Below are 20,534 nucleotides of genomic sequence, written 5' to 3'. Positions count from 1 at the left end.
AGTTATAAAACAAAACGCTGAGACAATAGAGGCCTAAATCACTTAGTGCCACAAATAATACATGCCTCAAAACATGCATTCCTATCTTAAGAGCTTGTGATAAAAAAGACTGGGATAGGATATGGGTCACTGGTCACACCCAGATTTCTTCAGTGTTGCGTACTTTCAATCAAAGTTGATTCAAAAGTTTGACAAGGCACATTAATAATATCGATGAGTAAGGTTTGAATAAGCAAAATGAGGGGTGGTTAATATAATAAGGATGATAAATATACCTTGGAAGTGAATTCCCACTTTGAGGTTGTGTTTTTTTTTAATTCTTTTTCAACAAATCATATAACATGTTATGTTTTTGATACTACAGTTGTGGGTATATGCTGTGCATTTTCAGATTTGGAGGATTTTGTGCGACATTTCATGTTTTGCTTCATAGTATTCTACTTAATTTGGACTATAAAGTAACAGTGTTGTAGTAAAGCATGATAAGTCATGACATAAGATTCACAGCCTACACTCCCCAGCCTAAAGCAAGTGTTTCATACGACTGCACCCGATAAAACACTCCCACTATCTTTGTACCATGAAAATTCTCCATGAGACATCCAACTTTGTCAACCGATAAACACAATCATCACACAGCGCAGGTTCGAATATTGTGCACCATATACCAGGGTACTTTAATTTGAGCTATAAAGCAAAGACTGCACCCGGCAAAACACTCTATCTTTGTACCACGATAATTTCACATCTAACTTAGTCAACTTTTAAAACAACACAATTGTTGCACAACATGGGTTCGAATATTGTTGTATTTCTCACCCATTTTGGATATGACTCAAAATTTGATCAAGACTTTTAGGCAATAGAAACTTGAGTTTATTGTTCAAGACTCCAACGAAAGCATCTAGGAGATGCCCATCAATGTGAGAAATTATGGAAGATTAAACAAAAGAAATAATTTTAAGTACAAACATTCACGGATGGTATAGAAACAGACAAGATAGGAACACGGATGGTATAGAAACAGACAAGATAGGTACACAGATCGTACAGAAACAGACATGATAGGTACACGGATCGTACATAAACAGACAAGATAGGTACACGGATCGTACATAAACAGACAAGAAGGGAACATGATTTAATATAGAGCCCTGCAAACCTTTGACATTCTACGCCTGAATAATACAAAAGACTGATAGTTATTGCAGCAATCTAGACACACATTGGTCTTTTCTTTCCTAATACACTAAATGCATGTTTAAGAACTTAAATTTAATGGGACAAAGTTTTTTAACAAAACTAATAAAACTCCAGTTTTTTTATCAATTAAATGATACGGTATATGATGTTCATAACTGTCGGGTGTGTTTGATATAAGCCCCATACTATGCATACCAAATATGTAGGTGGGTGAAAAGCGCTGTTTATTTCGAATGCATGCATCCATGACAACTAACACCCCTTTAAATAGCGGTATTAAATCTTAGACTAAAAATAGAACTTTTACTGAAGTGTTTATTGAAAACAAACATGTACCTTATGGGTTTGTGTAACTTTTATTGCACAATATACCACAAGCAACTCCCCTCCAGACATTACATGGGTGCTCCCTACATTCTGAGCAACTCCCGCTGCAGACATTACATGGGTGTACTCTATATCCCAAGCACCCCCCTCGACAAGAAATGGGCACTCCCTACATCCTGAGCAACTCCCGCTCCAGGCATGACTCGGCTACTCCCTACATCCCAAGCTACTTCTCCTGCAGATGCGACCCAGGTAATCCCTACACCCCGAGCAACTTCTTCTCCAGACATAACATGGGTGCTCTCCCCCTTTCAAATATGAATTGGAAACTCTATATCCTGAGCAACACAACCTACAGACATTAATGGGTACTCCCTATATCCCAAGCAACTCCCCTTCAGACATGACATGGGTACTCCCGAAATCCCGAGCTACTACCCCTCCAGATATGACACGGGTGCTCCCTACATCTTGAGCAACTCCCCCTCCAAACATGACTTGGCTACTCCCGAAAAATCCCGAGCAGCTCCCCCTCCAGACATGACATGGGTGCTCCAACATCATAAGCAACTCCTCCTCCAGACATGACATGCTCCCTCACATACCCCAAATAACCCCCCCCCTTACAGACATGACAACATAGATGCTCACACACAATCTCTGCATGCTATGAATAGTTGCATGCTATGTTTACATTCGATTTTACATCAAAGCATTAACAGTAGCCACTATCACATACACATCAATGAACAGTTTTAAAGCACTTTCTCTCCATAGCAACACCAACAGTCTCCCATGAGATTACCATGCATGATCTCTGGTTATTGTCAGTTGCAGAACTTGCTTTGTAAGATGCAGTCAGACCAACACAGACTGGAGTTTAAGAATTGCATTGTCGCCTTCCACTATGTCTCGCATTGCATTTACCAAACTCACCAACCCAGAAACTTTATGCATGGAGTAAAATTATCATTCAATGGTGTAGTTCATCAAGGATGTCACTAAGCACTACGTAATGCGATGAATTATTCATGAAGAGAAGTCAATTTGGAAAAACAAACAAAAAGCAAACTAGAACAGCCCAGATCTTATACATATAATAAATATAAATTCACAACACATCACTGAAAAGCTACAGCGAAGTAATCTAGTTGGGGCTGAAATTGGCTTTTGATTTAATTTACTTGCTGAGCACTTTTATATAATTGTGTCTTCAGTTCTGTAATTTTTTTACAATTTGACATATTCATGACAAGCGCTATAATGCAACATCCAACGAAAGACACCACATGAAAAACTTGTGTACTATATCTTCCCACGATCTAAACTTTTTAGCAGACTGAATGATTTACATTGTTCTTAGGGGTTTGTTATGAGATATACAATTCGCTGGTAAATCTACAAGTATTTTTACTACTACAAAAGTGGAAAAGTTGAACAAAATTACCATGGTTACCATTGCAGGGTTACCAATACGAAACAAATCGCAAAATCATTTAACTGTGAAAGAGAAAGTAATATTTTAACAGTCTTCGGAAATAGACAATCGTTATTGTCCCTAACCCTAGCTCTTAAAAGCATTTTATTTCATATTTTATAGGTCATTATTTTTCAACTGAATACCATATTTGATTTATTGCATGCAATCAAAAGTTATACAACCTTTAAAACAATACAACAATATGAGACGAACACTGCAATGAATTCACACAATGAAAACTCCCATGCTGCAGGTGACTTCAAGTCACCAGTCAAACTTGTTGTGTCACCAAACATATTTTCTTTCATTTTCATTTGCATTTCTAGCATCCCTTTCTCGAAAAAAACACATGCAAATGGTTATGGTCACAATAAGTTATATTTCAATGATCCACTACTAGTATCTAATAAATGCAATTTCTGTGCCCTTCTATATTTCTATAGAGTAAATGAAGCATTTTGCAATAAATTTTATTTTTTGGTTGAAAAAAAACATGAATAAATTTATTAAAGTGAAAAACAAATTTATTATAAGATTTATTATGCAGCTTATTATGCAGCCCAAATATAACAATATTAATGATATCATTATTACATCATAATGAAAAATGATACATGTAGTTCATATATTAAAAGGTAGAAAAAGAGACAATAAAGCCAGATAAAATAAGGAAAAGTATTATGAAGTTTTTGGTTTACAAATGTGTACATGTACAACAAGGAATCCAAGTAACTGCACATACCTACCAGTAACTAAATACAACCTATGAATAAATTTGCATTTAGCCTTGCTTTCAATCAGGTGACTATAAGGGGGTCCATTGTACCACCCAAGGTTATCGTCAATTCCCAATTACACAAGACCAGTAGCTAGTTACACAACAGAATAATATTTCAGATTCAATCATTCTTTAGTTATTTCAGAATGCAAGGCAATTTTATTTTCAACTGCCTAAAATGGATAATACATTTTCCCACATAAACAATTTTTTTTTAAATTTTACTAAAATTTTTCAACACTACAAAAATTGCAACATTCTCTGGTTCATTAAATTTACAAAACTTTGTCTTCCATAAACTAATACCTGATCAGACTAGGTATTCATTGACATATACTTTTCGGTTCTGCAATTTACTCTCTGAAAAAATTCCAATTACTTGATAAGAAAACAATAAACATTAAATATTTACATTTTTCCTTCAAGACATTATAATCATTCAGTTAGCGGGCGACAAAAAATGATAATAGTTTTTTGAATGTTGAATAAACTTCCCCAAAAAGTGTTGTTTGTTTAAAGTCTGGTATAATAATTATAATATATGTACGTGTGTTCACTCAACACTACTTGAATTGAAAGAAAATAACACCTAAAGAAGGTGGTGTTACTTGGGACCAGGAAGGTCACACTGCATAGTACGCTATCCATATTAAATGCACACCTGTGATCACGACAACCCCCACCCTTTTTTGTAGGGAAAAAGAGTTAATATTAACAATAACTGACTTTGTGTGTACACTTGGTGAACATAAATAAGTTGTGTGGGTTACAACATAAATATACACCCAGAGATATAATATAATAAGTCAAACGGGAAAGGTCAAACTTAAGTTTATTAAACTCATCATTACTTAAATGGGTACGGGCACTTTTGTGTGGGAATAGTCCAAAATTTGGAATCCATAGAACAGTGTACTTTACAGAACAAATCTGTCAGCTATTAATTTCATAATAAAAATTATTTAGCAATGTTTTGCTTTTTAATGATAACAAATTATTAAACTTGTTAGATTAGACTACATACTGTACATATCACCATTGATGTCAAACAAACATGTGTACTTTGGAAATTAAAAGCCATACACATGAATGAGATGGATGGATGGTGGTTGTCGTCGCACAGCACGTGTTCAAATTTCATGTTAACAAACAATGTATTTATGAGTCTCATATCGAACATGGCACAAAACGATGACCATCGCTTTTTAAATCTGTTTATTGTAAGTTGGATTTGGTCAACATCAAAGATGTCTCACAGCCAAAGCATCCACATTACTGAAATTGATTGTAAAAGCATTAACTGGGATTTAATTTCACTATTTTAATAAAAAAAGTAGATTCACAAGGTTTTATGTCAAAATCATTGATTTTTTCAGTTCACAGGATTTTTTTTAACTGTAAAATGATCCAGTAAAAGCAGCCATATTGTTCTAGAAAATAAAACATTTTATTTAAGTAATACCAAAAATAATAGTGCTTTCCTTAAAATACTATCAAGTATGAAAATAATTCAGTCAAATTTTAACAGCTGTTCTTAATGAAATGTAATTCAAGATGGTGGACAGGTTGTAAACAAGATGGTGGACAGGTGGAAAACAAGATGGCTGACAGTTACCAATTTGAATATTTAATTTATAATGTTGAGATCATTTGAGGTCAAAGGAACAAGTCAATCAATTAAGTGATCATGTATAGTTCATCAATCATGTTAAAAAATAAGTATTTATTAAAATGGGTTAGATAAAATAGACATTTTAAGTTCAGCGCTGAAACATAAATGAATTCACTTTAATTTCTGAGAGATAAATTTGCATGAATTTCTGCGACTGTCAACAACTTTGTGAAATTTTGTCGTCACAAATGCCATAATGTCATCAAATTTTGTAAATTCCACGCAAAAACTTTAAACAGTTTACATCTCATAAACCTTCATGACAAATGTTGCTACCGAAAATTTAATTTTTTTTACATTCTTTCTCACAATGTATTTGTGACATTTGTTTGCAAATTTCCATAAAAAAGGGATGTAGTAACCTTTATGATACCCCAACGTTCATAGCAAACTACATGTACAATGAACCACAGTATGAGATGTCACACTTTAAATACTTGACAGGTTTATGATTTCATTACACAAAAACAGAATAATCTTTTGAACTTTGAATTTTTTCCAGGTGAAATAATGAATGAGAAATTATGACCATTTTGTCAAAACTAAGAAAGAAACTATGGAAAATATATAAAAATGTAACACTTGGTGAGAAAAAATTATGGTGTTCTAAGAGAAAAAATCATCATACCTTTGTAACTGAGATAATCGCTGTCAAGAAGATCAAACCAACTTGAGCATGATATTTACGATTAGAAATAAGAGGATAAATAAATATCTGGCGTTATACAAGATAAAAAAATGTAACTAGATATATATATTTAACACAATAAAAGAGATGCCATCAAACTCAACTAACCCTGACAAACAGATGAAATATCAATTCATCTCTTGATTATTGGTTAGTTCCTGAAACATAAGGACTTCCCATGGGATTGCTTTCTACAATTTAACTAATTAAAATTATTTAAGATTTTATTTTACACCAAATTTCATTCTAGACCTCTACGTGAATTCCAATACTGAATATTTAGACCAAATAAAAAGAATTCAACATTGTACAATTTTGATCTGATTTGATTAATATTTCTGATGTCAAAATATACTAATAAGAGGTATGACATTTTTTTTATATTTCACTTGACACATTTTAATGTATAGTGCAATGATGCATATTATATAGCAGAGAAAATTTGTACAAAATTCAACTAAAATGACAACGTTATTATAACTTGTAAGGCAGACAATTTTCCATTGATCCCGGAGGCAAGTCAGATGTGTGACGAATTTGGATAAGCTAAAAAGGATGCTAAAGGCAAATAAACACATGTGCTGCATGCTAAAGATGATTTGGAACACTTCATTATCTACAAAGGGGTGATAAGAGATCTATCCCTTCAGATGAACTCCCTAAGTTTTCTTATTTTCATCTGAACTTTATTTCCTTGTAAATATCACACTTGTACAAATATATAAGGCACTGAAATTACTGCGTAACCTAGGGAGTTCATTCAAATTTGAGGAACATTGTACAAATATTCGAACATAAGAAGCAATTCAACAGAAATATACATTGTACATTTGCATTACAGGTAGTTTAATATGTATAATTGAAAACAATCATTCTCCCAGTTTAGATTTTGACCCAGAGAGCATTAATTTGCATAAAACATACCTGTATGCAGGTGAAATTTGCATATCATTTGCATAGACCTCTCTAATTCACTAATTCAAAATATTGTGAGTTCAGAGATAAAGACCCTAGCCATGCTTGCCATCTTAAATAGTGTTGTCCAACAGGAATTCTATGTTATTCTCAAATCTGGAGAAAAGTGATGATCGCTCATTCTAAATTTTAAAATTTGGTAATTAGGTAAAATTTTGAATTCAAAATGGCCGCCAACCAAGGATAAATACATGTACACACTATGAAGAAGAATCACATTAGGGGGAAAAAATGTCATCAACTTTTTTTTTTTATAGGTGTACTCATCTCATGATAAATCAGTCTTTCAGACTATGATTCTGATCTATGAGAACTGGCAATTAAGTAACTGATCCACCATTTACCGCTTTAATCATTTTGCTTTCAGTGACAAATGGATATAAATCAGACTGCATTAAGTGAGTGCTATGATACGTTGTAAACCGGTAATGTTTCGCCATTAGAAATGTCCATGATTTGACTGTAATTTGAGGATAAAATTATGCAAAACTTGCAGTCTCTAGTGAAATGTTGAATGCCACAAAATTTTACAACTTGAAATTTACAACTTGAAATTTGTTTTTTTTTGAGGAATTTGTTGTTTGTTGTAACAATCATGAGCTGGTCAATATCGTTTACACATACATAACATATTCAATATACCAGGATATTTCAAATAATTTTATTTTTACAAATTTAAATTAGAAAACAAAAACACTGTATACTGTATATAGTGATATTGCCCCTTAAAATAGTTACCTTCTGTTTCACGAAGGCGTGAATGTTATTCATAGAAAATATTTATAAATTTTTTTGTAAATTTTAAACTATTTAATAAATCACAATGCTTTAGTGGATGTACACCATCCATACAGAATATATTTCTTGTGTATTGCAGTAATATTGACCAAGGACTGAAAGGAATCTGCAAAGACTCATGGGTAATGAACAACACCAAGTGGCAGCTATAGCCAATGAATGTATAACTTTCTTAAATTTGAATGTAGCGCGAGGATCTTCTAAAGTATAGATATTTTATAAATTTCTATAAAAGAACATTTTACAATTTATCAAGACAAGATGAGAAAGACAGAAACATTCACGTAGAAGGAGGTATCCACGTAGAAGGAGGCATCCACGTAGAAGGAGGCATCCACGCACTCAGGTGCAGCAACTGATGGTATTTACATAAACAGTTAAACTTTGATTGTGAATAATGTTTCATAATTTGAAGACGAAATGTTGTGAAGGCCATTTCAGCTTCAAAAATGTTAGCTGTTTAAATACAATATGTTTATCCAACGTTGTATCTTATAAATTTCACCTTCAAATTGAAATTTTCTTTCATTTTGAAAAAAAAAACGACTTAGTATGGATTTCATCGTCGTGGCATCAATTGCCAATTACTGACCACAGAACATCATTATGCTGAAAAATCATTTATGGACGAATAATCATAATATCCACATATCCATTTGAAAACGAAATATGTTGCATACTGATCCCCAAATAGCAACAACCATTATCACAGAATGGTGGAATTTAAATCATTCAAATATTACACATTGACTTGGGCTTTAATGACCTAGATTCAGAAGTATTAGGACCAATCTACAGTAACCATATTTTTAATGTTGAACATTAAATTGTATAAATTTTAGCGTTTTCAATGTGGATGAAAAAATTGTGTTATTTTCCATGACTAACGAAGATATGCCTTATGTGAAAGTGAAGAGGTTGTTGGCAGTGGGTGCAGGGAAATGACTGAATAAACAAGCAAATAAGACGGAAGGAAGGTCCAATGATGTCTCATCATGTAGGTGCTGGGATTTGGGTTGGGAGAGAGTGTAATTTATAGGTTAACCTATTGAGACATATCCTGTCAAGCACCACACCTCAAAAATAGTATTTGTACTAACAAGTACAGTCACATATGTATATCAACCTACAGTAAACTTTGGTGCAGTCAAAACATTGGCACAACCAAAATGCCTGTGTAGCTAGGAAGGTCTGAAGGTATGTGTATAGTTTGAATTTCGTACAACAATCTGCTGTCAGTATGGTGTTGATATTGTGGGGGGGGGGGGGGGGGGGCTATTACACTTCCTTTGGTTCTCACTTGCTATGATGTGTTTGTTTACACAAGTCCAGTGCCGAGACAGGGAAAATACTTCCATGTGCTGGAGACCTGCACATATGCTCAGAAATACAACAACGCATTGTTCAAATAATCCTGAATTTCTTTTATTGACAAATGCTTATAAATTTCCAGCATTTCCAGTATTGCACATGTATAGTTGCAAACTTTGCTCAAGTAATGATATGCAAATCATATGCAAATATATGCAGAATCATGCTGATTGTCATTTGAATTTAAACAAATTGTTTTTGGTCCTAAGATATTGTAATGCAAACTTTTTCTTATTTAAGATTTTTTTAATTGTCATGAAAATCTACATTTTTGTTTTTCATTTTTAAACTGGAGCCTTAGCTTGTTTTGTTGGAACTACATCCTGAAAACTAACTTCCTGTGGTTTCTCTCAAATTGCAGACTAGTCTAGCCATAATCCTTCAACATAGCTATAACTAGCTAACTAAAACCGGTCTCAATTTTGATAGCAATACAACGAATTGTCATTACGTCTCAATCGTCTTGTATTCGAAAACTCACTTCTCAAAAGAAGCCAGCAGAATTCCTGCTTTAGAAACGAAGTCATGCAATGAACATTGTGATTTAAGGGAACTGATCTCTCATAGTACTAATTGAGGGTTATCTTCACATCAAATAACTCCAAAGTTCAACTTTGGTTCAATATGATAAAAGTTTATGATGTAGGATAGGCCACACAATAAACAGGGGTCCGCTCAGTGTTTACAGCTTGGATTGTAATAATCTGTAAGGCTACTCATTCTATATGTGTAATTTAATTCCTTAATTACAAAAATTCAGACTCTTGATGGGACAAATTTTTTGACCCTGCTCCAAAAATTGTAGAAAAATTCAGAAAAGTGTGCAAAATTTTGCACAAAAATTTTGGCGGGAAAATTATAGTGCTCAAAGAGATAACTAATATAATTACAGCCCTGACTTAAAGATGGTGTAGAGGTAAGATTCTGTGATAAGGAAAATTGGAGCATGGAAACAACTAGTTATCAATTAAGTTTTTTAAACTTAAGATTATGAGGTTTTTTTGCTGCAAAGGATTACCTAAAACTGCAACCATCTAGGAGAGTTACACTCAGCTGAAAAGTTAAAAAGTTTCAGATTTAATCTAGAAAGACCTTCATGCTCATTTACATACTGTAACATTATCACTGGAGTTAACAAGTAACATACAATCATATCACTATCATCTCCTGGCCAATAACCTACACTGTACATTTCAACTAACAATAACTGAAGCAAAATTGAACAATTCTATTCAGTGCTGAAAAAAAAAGTCAAAAGTAATTTAACATAATTACAAAAAGTTTGGTGCCTTTGAACTTTTTTTTGTTGATTGGCATGAATTTGTAAACTGAATCCAGGGTTTGAGCTGATTATATGGTTCTATTGTTAGTGTGCAAGGAAGCAACTCCTCATCTACAATGGTACGCACAATGTGACAATAACAATTCGAGTCATAAAAGATATTGGTAGGCGGGCATTTGACGTCAATGTGTGTGGGAACAGAAAGTAGTCTAGGTAGGATTGCTATGAGTAATCCAGTGAACCAATCACTGATAACGTCGAGCTAGATTGGTTGATCAGTTGAAAAAAAAAATTTAATTTCTAGCCGTTGTTCAGCACCCATGTTACGACATAGAGGCACGAAGTTTAAGGTTTACCCATAGATAAGACACTAGCTGGCCATTAACTGGTTTAAAATGACATCACTAATTAATTATTCATGAGTACAATTAACTACCGAAAAGCAGTAGCTTTGAAAATGTTGCTTGCCATACCACGTTCGACAATCATGTCTCCTCTATTACTGTAAAATCTGTATTAGAAACCGCGGCTTCTATTAAAATTGTACAATGCAATAGAGGGGATGCATCTTCTATTGGAGCATCTACACATATGAGAAATGATGAATTTTTGGTTCTCAACTATTCAAAAAGTATGTGTGCGACTTCTATAAGGGATGCGGCTTCTAGTACAGATTTTACGGTACCTCTCATAAACATTATAGAAATCTCATATTTGGGGAGGGGGGGGGGTCCCCAATATTTTGACCAGTAGGCAATAAGAAATTATGTTTATTCTATGAAAAAATATACAAAAATACATAGTACCGGTAATAGATAAAATTTTGGTGAGGATGCTAGTAATTATTTTTTTAATCACGAATTTTCAGAAATCATGAATGACTTTTTGATAGGCAATCACAAATTATCACAAATGAATGTGAAAGTTATTATTCAGAATGAAACTTTATTTTTGCACGTCAAATAAATTCACCTGATAGGCTAGTGCTGAAATGCTAGTCATTTATTGGCCATGACCCACACCCTAATAAGCCACTCCCAATTATATAGATAACTAATCAAGAGCAAAATCTAATTAATATGCTACTGGTATCAACAATAGAACATAAATAACCAAATATTCTATTTCGACCTTTGACCTAAAATGGCCACTATTTTGACTAGAACACGTGGAGGACAAGTTATCATATTATACATCATGGAATGTAAATATTATAAAATTAGAATAAACATTTTTCGTTGGAACTATACTGGTATATAATATACCTCATTGTAACAAAATCCCTGCTAACAATTTCAAAACAGGACACAGACATTTTTTTACGTACATTAAACAATGAAAACACTCTGATATGGAGGCATACAGGGTGTAACGACATCACAAATACACTCCCACACACGGATAGGTTATTTAGTTAACCATTAGGTCATTAGCCGGCCTCTAATATGAATGACACAGACACGTACGCAGGTTTATTCGAAAAAAAAAAAAATGTTTTCACTGTACAGTGGTGGGATCAATCAGATTATTTCAAATCTCAATTAAAGTATATTTAAAGTACACTTGATTAAACTGTTGATGCCGAATAATTATATTATCCATTACATTTACCTTTGATTATAAACCCCCACACAGTTGAAGGTATAATCACACCTGTTTATGAGGGTTCGGCTCCAGTGATAGAAAGATCTATACCTTTATTTTAAACCAGAAGTCAAACGAATAAAAATATACAAAGTTGAAATAATTGTGACTCAAACTGATTCATCTGAAGGTGAAGTTTAGTTGAAATAATTGCAGTTACAATATTGCTCATTGCACACTGAGTTCAGACGTATCCAATTACACAGACATGAATGAATCATCTTGATGAATGGACGGCCGGAAAACACTCACTGAGTACAGGGTATGTGAATGCATGTTTAACCAGATATTGAAAAATAAATTCTAATTGGGCCAGTGGAAAATTTACAAACCAACTGTTAGATTCTGTGATATTTTTCTGAATGAGATTAATGTTCTGGGTGGTTTTTATGGGGTTTAATAAGCCAGAGTTAAAAGCGGAGTGTGTATTCTTCGCGACAACGCTTAGTCTGTATCTTTTATTATCATGCACAGTGGCATTTTTTTTGGCACTGCCTCGTAGGTACATGAAGAATGACAATCAATCCCTGGGTGTCGGCCATTTTCAACTAAAAAGTCATTTTTTGTAACTTTTCGCAGAATAGTCTTGCATAAAGTTTTCCATATTTTTTCAAAAATTGTAATCAAAACCTGTGGGAAGTGGGTGATTATGATATAAAAGGCATTAAGAAAGTGAGAAAAATGGTGCCATTCAGAGTTTTAGCTCTCTAATGAATGCCAGTGAACTGTTCCAGGCCATGAGTTAACCAATGACGTTACCTATTTCATTCAAGCTATTTACATTTGATTTCAATAAAATGGATACATTATTCATCACAACCTTACATCTGGGGTAAGTTGACCTTTCATATACTGGTACTCATTGTGTCAAAAATACAATCATGCTATTCCCATGTTTAGTCAGATATCAATTAGTGTTGCAATTTCATTCTTTCTTGTTGTACATTTTATCAATAGCACCATTGGGGTGCTCACTACATTCCCAAACCAGGGTTTGAAAAGATCAAAACTTAAGTATTGCAAACAGAAATGCAAGCAGTGGATATACAAAGTCATTAAAATTTACTCATGGTACAGAATCGTCCGAAAAGAAGTAATTTCCATGAATGAAACACTTTCATTTACATGTGAAACGTCATATTTTGCTCACATGATAAAAAGTTTAGTTCCTCAATTCTGAAAAACAAAGTTTCTTACTGCATTGCCTGTTAAACCAGCAATACTGTATCACTGTATATTTTATTGCCAGTGTAAACTGCACATCATAAAAAAAAAAAAAAGTGCATTGTCTCAAGTATTGTAAATAAAATTTAAAGGCCTGACCAAAATTGTAAACACATCACTTGTACATTTCAATTCCTTTGTATTATTCTTAAATCAAATGAACGATTACTAAGTTTGAGTGAAATACAGTGAAATGGAACGCTCAAATCTGTATATATACCCTGCAGAGGCTGCATGAAAAGGGGCATGACCTCGAGCTTTTCATGATTTGCATACCATTAGCATCAGGGCTTCAAAAATATAAACATACATGCCGTACAGGTGAAGCTTCTGAGCCATTTGGACTTACACATTATAAAAACTTTCACAAGTTTTCAGCAAATTTATATAAAAGTATCAATTTGGATGACTGTCGCCTACACCTCCACAGTGGATGCCCATTCATTTGACAAGAGAATTAAAAATCTCTTTACAATCATAGTGAATGGATACCTCATTAGTATTTACACCACGAATGACGGTTCTATTCTTGGGCTTTTATCTATCGGTATGCAATGGGGGGGGGGGGGCGATTTCCCACTCTGACTAAGAGTAGATCGCAAGACTTGCAGATAAACAATTGAACTCCAGAATGACAACACTCGGTTGTCTACGATAAGGTTTTACATTTTACAATGACTTAGGTTTTCAGGTTAGCACTGTGGATAAAGCAACTTGCAACATCTATGTATTGGTGGAACTGTAATAACATTAGAGTAACATACCTTGATTATATGTTTGTTCACCCATTTTGTGAACGTCTTCTTCTGGATCTCATCACGCTCATCTAGAAATATAACAAAGGTGGTTGCAAATAAATAATATCAATTTCAACGCAAACATCAAATGACATATTATAAACTGGTTGCATATCAAAAAAAAATCAACAATATTAAACTGTGCAAATATAAATAGAGTCAAAGGTACGTTGCTGACTTGGTGTTGACCTTGGAAGGTGGGGACTGAGTTCCGAAATTTGAACAACGTGTAGGAAGAACTAAAATTGTGATTGACATTTAACAAAATACACACCCTTGTATCTGGTTAGGTTCTGCTCGTAATATTCGGCAGGGTTGAAGTCAGGTTCGACATCAGCCGGATTTTTGCCCGATGCCATATTGTATTATAAACAAGAGTAACTAGTTGTTTGCTAAATTGAGTTCGGTGCGATCGCTGTGAAGGTGACTAGACTATATATACCGACAGAGATGGTGCGGTAATAAACTGTAGCGGAACGCGTGGGGTAACGTGTTCGATAAGAAAATACTGGATTTCGGCTGATGCTGTCCGCGAGTGAACTGTCAATCCTAATCGGCCCTAGTCTGGGCGAGATCGTCACAGGTTGCAGACAGGTGGGCTCAAAAGATCCACACTGCTACACAACTGCGGCCATTTCGGCGATCGATACCACACTCAGGGCTGGCAGCACGAGTGGCGCGTCGTCGTCGAATTGAGTACCTGCCTAGATCTCGATGAGTCACCACATCTAAAGTGAGGGCCTTCTTCTTTTATATGCAGATTGGCCCCCTATTATTAGGCAGCCAAACCACTGGAGGCGTGAAAGACACCAAAAAGCAATGTGGGCCTGGCTATCCGCGATCACCTCCGGTCCACCGTTGTCTGGCTGTCACTAAACAGCGCCCACAATAGGCTGAATCTACATTAAAATAGGGAATCAAAGGTGATCATATGACCTGAATCGGACAATGAAATGGGACTACTCAATAGACCCAGTGTGTTGTCAGTATCACCTCCCTGACAGACATGTACACATTAAAAGATAGCATGTACACATAATACCAAACTTACCTGCTATACGGAGAACGGCGCGGTCAGCTAGGTCCAGGGGCTCTAGTGGCGGATTTGGTGTCCGTGCCGGTGAGCCGGGGCGTGATCGTCGTTCCTCCAACAGGCGGACGATGGATTTGTTATGCTCTCTCTCCTCCCGATCTCCGAAATAATCCATCCTGATGATCACTATGGCACACGAGAGATTAGGTTTTCCATTGACTGTTTAGGGTGGAAATTTAGCACCGATTATCAAGTCAATCAACAGAATTGTCGTCCAATATTAACTCGATGTTTCATTCAAAATTCATAGTTCCAGACAATCGAGAAACGTCATTTTCAGCCGCTAAACATGCTGGCAATATTGAATATGGCCGCTCCTTCAATGTAGCCTATACGCGCTATGCCTTCTACGGGCAATACTCCGTTGACGATGGCCTCCACTTGTCGCAGTTATTTGTCCTAGAGCCCCCGGTGTTGGTATATTGCTGTCTAAATATGCCAGTCGCCACTGGCCGGTCCACCGATCTGCAATTGAAGACAACGATGTAACAATTAACAGTCCTGACAGAAATAGAAATCGTCGAACAACCAAACAGCCTGCAATATCCCAGCTGGGAACCGCATAAACCATAGAACAGCGAATACAGCTAATGAAAGGACCTCGGATACGTTTATAACGGTAATTTTGATTGGTACTTGGAAACGCACGCCCCTATCGCTGAGCTACGCCAATCGTAACCCGTGTGAATTACCTCATTACAAAGTCTCGACCAATCAACGCCGGGTTAGCAGTTTCGAGGCGCTTCAAATGCAAGTATGTCGAGCATAGTCGCATGTGCACAAAATTGCTAAACGTTTTTAGTTATGCAAGTTCTCTCTCGTCGATCAATACTTTAACTGAATACATTACATTTCAACGACTTGAATGTTTACACCATGTATTAATGTATGGCACAACCATATTACGTCATAAGATAATATTAGTCCCACCATGACGACTCCGCATTCTGAACAAATTTTGTGAGGCTTTGCAACATTCGTTTTATTATTATTCAGATATATTTTTCAGAGACACTAGCGAATTATCTGTCGTCCAATCTCCAGTTACGTAACAATAAAGCCTTTTGACGTTCGTCAATAGCTATAAAGGCTGGTTATCCTTTGCAGAAATTGAGGCCATCCATGAAATTGGACGTGAGTGGGCATGTTCATAGCATTGTATCATGTGTAGTTCATTAAAATGGACTTCATTTGATATAAATCAACAATACACTACATCATTTCGCACCGAAAAAAACACTGAGCATAGACGCGTGATTATTTATTTAAGCAATAACGTTTCACTGTTTATTTATTTATTTTTTTGCAAAAGAATTTTGGAATTTTCGCGCGATGTTGTCAATCCATTTATTGGTACCGACGATTGGTATACTTTACACGCCTTGCTTTTAAACTCTACCTATCAAAGTCCCGCGGTAACAACAGAACATGGTCGTTAACTGAGGCCAGTTCTGGTTCATTATAACAAGTTATTGTTATGTAAATTAATGATGATATTTAAAGTCTACGTGAACAGCTGATATGATGCGGCGGTTTTGGAATTACTGTACAACACGTGTTTCTGTCTGCTGCGATGTTAAACCGCTTCTGATTCGCTAATCAGGGTACGTGACTGTCAGTGCGTTATATTTGTGTTTACCGCTCATTTCCGCAACCGCGTCTTGTGTTTTATCTTGCGTGTTGTAATGCTAGTGTAAACCTAAAGTATATTGTCATAGAAACCACTAAAGCAAACAAGAACACACAAAGTATTTATTTTTGAACTGTACATAATACACGTTTTTTTGCACGTGATCAGTTTATTAAGTAACATTCATTTGTCTACCACCTTATAGGAAACAATTTAAACGCGCGTATATTTAAAACAATAAATCTGTGTCAATAATTTTAAAAAAAAAATTATTTATGTAACATCATTCGTATAACATTAACCCGAAGGATATGAGTCTCGAATGATCAATGAATGGCCGCATTTCCCATGTTTACAATTCAATACATATTAAAAGTCACAATATTTTGAATACAATCCGCCATCAAATTTACTTTCTTTTGTTTTTAATTTTCGGACGATTTTAATCTATGCCAGTGCAGTGGTTCATTAGATCTCTGCATTGTGTATCAGACCCCCCCCCCGCCTTTTTTTCCCGCCACCGCCACCTGCAGTGGGCACCGATCTTAATTACGGACACGTATCCGGGTTATGCGGTTTGCTGCCTGCTTTGCTCTGTCCTTGATATAACACGATGACGGTATGGATATGCTATTCCGTCGTGTATTAATAGAACATACCTCAGCTGTTGCATTCACTTTCAGCGGGTAAAAACATGCAACGTACAAACAGAAAAAAAAACATTCGTGTAATCACATTGATTCGTGACGGGAGAGCATCATCGTGATGATGGCGGACAAAGGCGGCAAGAAATCACAGTCAACGATGTGTATGATCAGCAAGCGACTTTTGCTTCGAAATGGGGATCATCTTCAAATCGGGAGTGCTTACATAAATTTTCGTCAAATATAAGCTTATTGCCCCCCTAATAACAAACGCACGGACCACATTGCGTATCCTTTGGTTGTCAAAAATTGCGTGACACTAATTCGATATGTCATCACGTGACATGTCGGGGTGGGGGAGGTCCACCACGCGATTACACTGAAATTCTCTACTATGCACCACCCCACTATTTTTCGAATGTTGCCAAGCATTCCTGTATGCCATCATTTTTTCTGTCAATATTTATGTTTACGTATTATTTATTTTTATGTATTATTTTGAATGAAATGGGCACACTTTCTCTGGTTTTGATTATACGACATGTATGACATTTTCAAGTTGGTGAAAGGTCACGAAAGTTCAATGACTTTGGCGCTCAAAGGTTACAATGTGCAGCTGAATGGCTAGCCAATTTGAAATCTGCAAGTTCGATTGCTTTGATATTATACATATAGGTACCTCAGGTGGACCACTCTCAGATTTGTTCATTTCGTGGTTATATTTTTCATTCTCCGTCTAACTTGATGAATACTTTTGTCATTTATGGCAAAACGTTATAATTTGGACTTTTTGTTGAAGTTCGATTGTTTTGCTGTTGATAGGTAACTCGGGTGGACCAGGCTCTCTTAGATATATTCATTTCTATAAATCTCAAATTATGATGAATAATTTAGTAATTTTTAGTAAAATGTTACGTATTTTCAATTTCTTGTTGAAAAACACAAGTCCGACTGCTTTGATGTTGAACATATAGGTACATATATGTATTTCCTACTTCGTCTTGAAAACAGCTCCCCCAATTGCTTTATTTTTGTTTGTGTAGGTACCTCGCCGGCGTGTGGACTCGTCTAGGTTTTGTTCAGAATGCTTGTGAAATGTGCATTGCTAACACCGGAGCTATCCCAGCCGATAGGCTGCTTGTTCTAATTTTTGTTTAAATATTGATTTAATTATTTATTTCTCGTGTATTTTTAATTTATTATTTATTTACCTGCTGTGCATTATAAGTCGTTCGTAATGATAATAATAAAAAAAAATATAAAAAAATATTAAAATAAAATATATATATATTTTTTAAATACAGCCTGTACAATATATTAGATTGCAATCAGACTGTTTTCATAATATATTTCGAAATTATCGAATTTAGATTCTCATTAATCTCGATAATAAAAATCTGAACCGATTTTTAAAATAAATTTGAATTATATGTACAATGAAATAAAAGTTTTATTTTTTATTTGAGCGCGATGTACATGTACTCTCATCAAGATTACGCCGTGACCCCTCCCGTCATAGCACTGTTCTGTTATCAAGAAGGTGTTGTATGTTAACACATTAGTGTGTTTGTTGGGCAAATATCTTTTACGTACCGTGTACAGAGTTCGTAGCGGTGTCCTATATAACAGCGGTGCAGATAAACACGTGGGGTGTCAAATTGCAACACAAGACATGGGAATAAAATAACAAATACTCGCATTTACACATTTCCCATCAAACGTTCAATGAGACTGGTTGTTACACACGTTCATGATTACAGCACACATGGTGGATTGATTGAAAAACTGAATCAGGTGAACACGTCACGTGATTTATGTACTCCAAGTTGTATGTAATACTATAATAACCAGGGCGGGTGCAGGGTTTCCGCTTGATAATGACGTCATTACAGCACTGCTTCGTGGACAACGCGTGTATGATTAACGAATGGAAACCTGCCTCATTGTTTCCGCCACGGATAACTGGAATTCATACTCGAAAGAAAAAATTGGCCGCCGATCGGCCATATTTTCTCGAGAACTGTAAGTCCGAATGACATGTGTTCTATAACGTTTTGTATGCATACCAACATTCACTTACAGTACATTAGTCACTGTATATCTTAGATAAAAGACGGCTTGTGCATTTAAACGTCAAATCAATTCAAGCAGCGTGAAAATATTCGCTTTCGCCTCGTAATATCCTAGCTTTCGCATATTTCAATCAGTAAAGTTGGTTGACGGATGTGCCATTAACTTTCGAGAATAGATATTTTTGAAGCAAACTGCCTACCAATCAACCACCGGATTGGTCGGCTTGTAAAAACAAAATGAGTATTTTAGTTGTGTAATCAGTGAACGACAGAAAGCTGCACCTTGGTTGGTAAACATATTTATTTAAAAAAATGTGAATACGGATCTCAAGCTTTTTTTAAAAAAAATTCTAATATTTAATTGTAATTTTAATATTTTGATAATATCCCAAGGTGTCTGCCGTTCACTGTATGGAGTTAAATACTGCAATAGACGGATGAGGTGTGCAGAATAAATTCAGTATTTGTTCGAACGAGAATTAACAATGATTGAACTGAGTAATAAATCGTTAATGTACCCCAAAATGCTTTTTGTGCACTGTAGTACGCAATTCATCTGACATTCACATATACCACAATCCATGTGACCGTAACTTCAGGAGTAATTATACATCAGTCTAATTCACGTTTTGTATTCTTAGCAGGTCAAAGGTGACTAATGGACATGATTACCGGGCATGGCCCGAGGGCACATACATCGCCACACGGAAACGTTAAATGCAACTCACTTGCTCCACTCATTGGTACAACTTTTCAATTCATCAACGCCTCTCCACTGGACACGGCCATACCTGCCAATTTATGCCCACCCTAACCACTGAACACTACCATACCAACACGTTCTTGCCTACGTCAA

The 20,534-nt window shown here is 35.4% G+C and overlaps 1 protein-coding gene across 1 annotated transcript in view; it reads right to left on the bottom strand.

Moving 5' to 3' along the window:
* The window catches only part of LOC102804605 (uncharacterized), a 108,132-nt gene extending 92,223 nt beyond the window's left edge, over positions 1–15,909 (bottom strand). The window contains exons 1-2 of the mRNA XM_085493323.1: positions 15,291–15,909; positions 14,207–14,268 (exon numbers count right to left, since the gene is read on the bottom strand). Of these exons, the coding sequence (XP_085349449.1) occupies positions 14,207–14,268; positions 15,291–15,447 (219 nt within the window). The 5' untranslated portion in view covers positions 15,448–15,909. The remainder of the gene's footprint in view (positions 1–14,206; positions 14,269–15,290) is intronic.
* Positions 15,910–20,534: the final 4,625 nt, after the last annotated feature.

The sequence above is a fragment of the Saccoglossus kowalevskii genome, chromosome 18 (genome assembly GCF_978046115.1).
Source record: "Saccoglossus kowalevskii chromosome 18, keSacKowa6.1, whole genome shotgun sequence".
Taxonomy (NCBI): Eukaryota; Metazoa; Hemichordata; class Enteropneusta; family Harrimaniidae; genus Saccoglossus; species Saccoglossus kowalevskii.
This window is presented reverse-complemented; position numbering and strand designations above follow the sequence as displayed.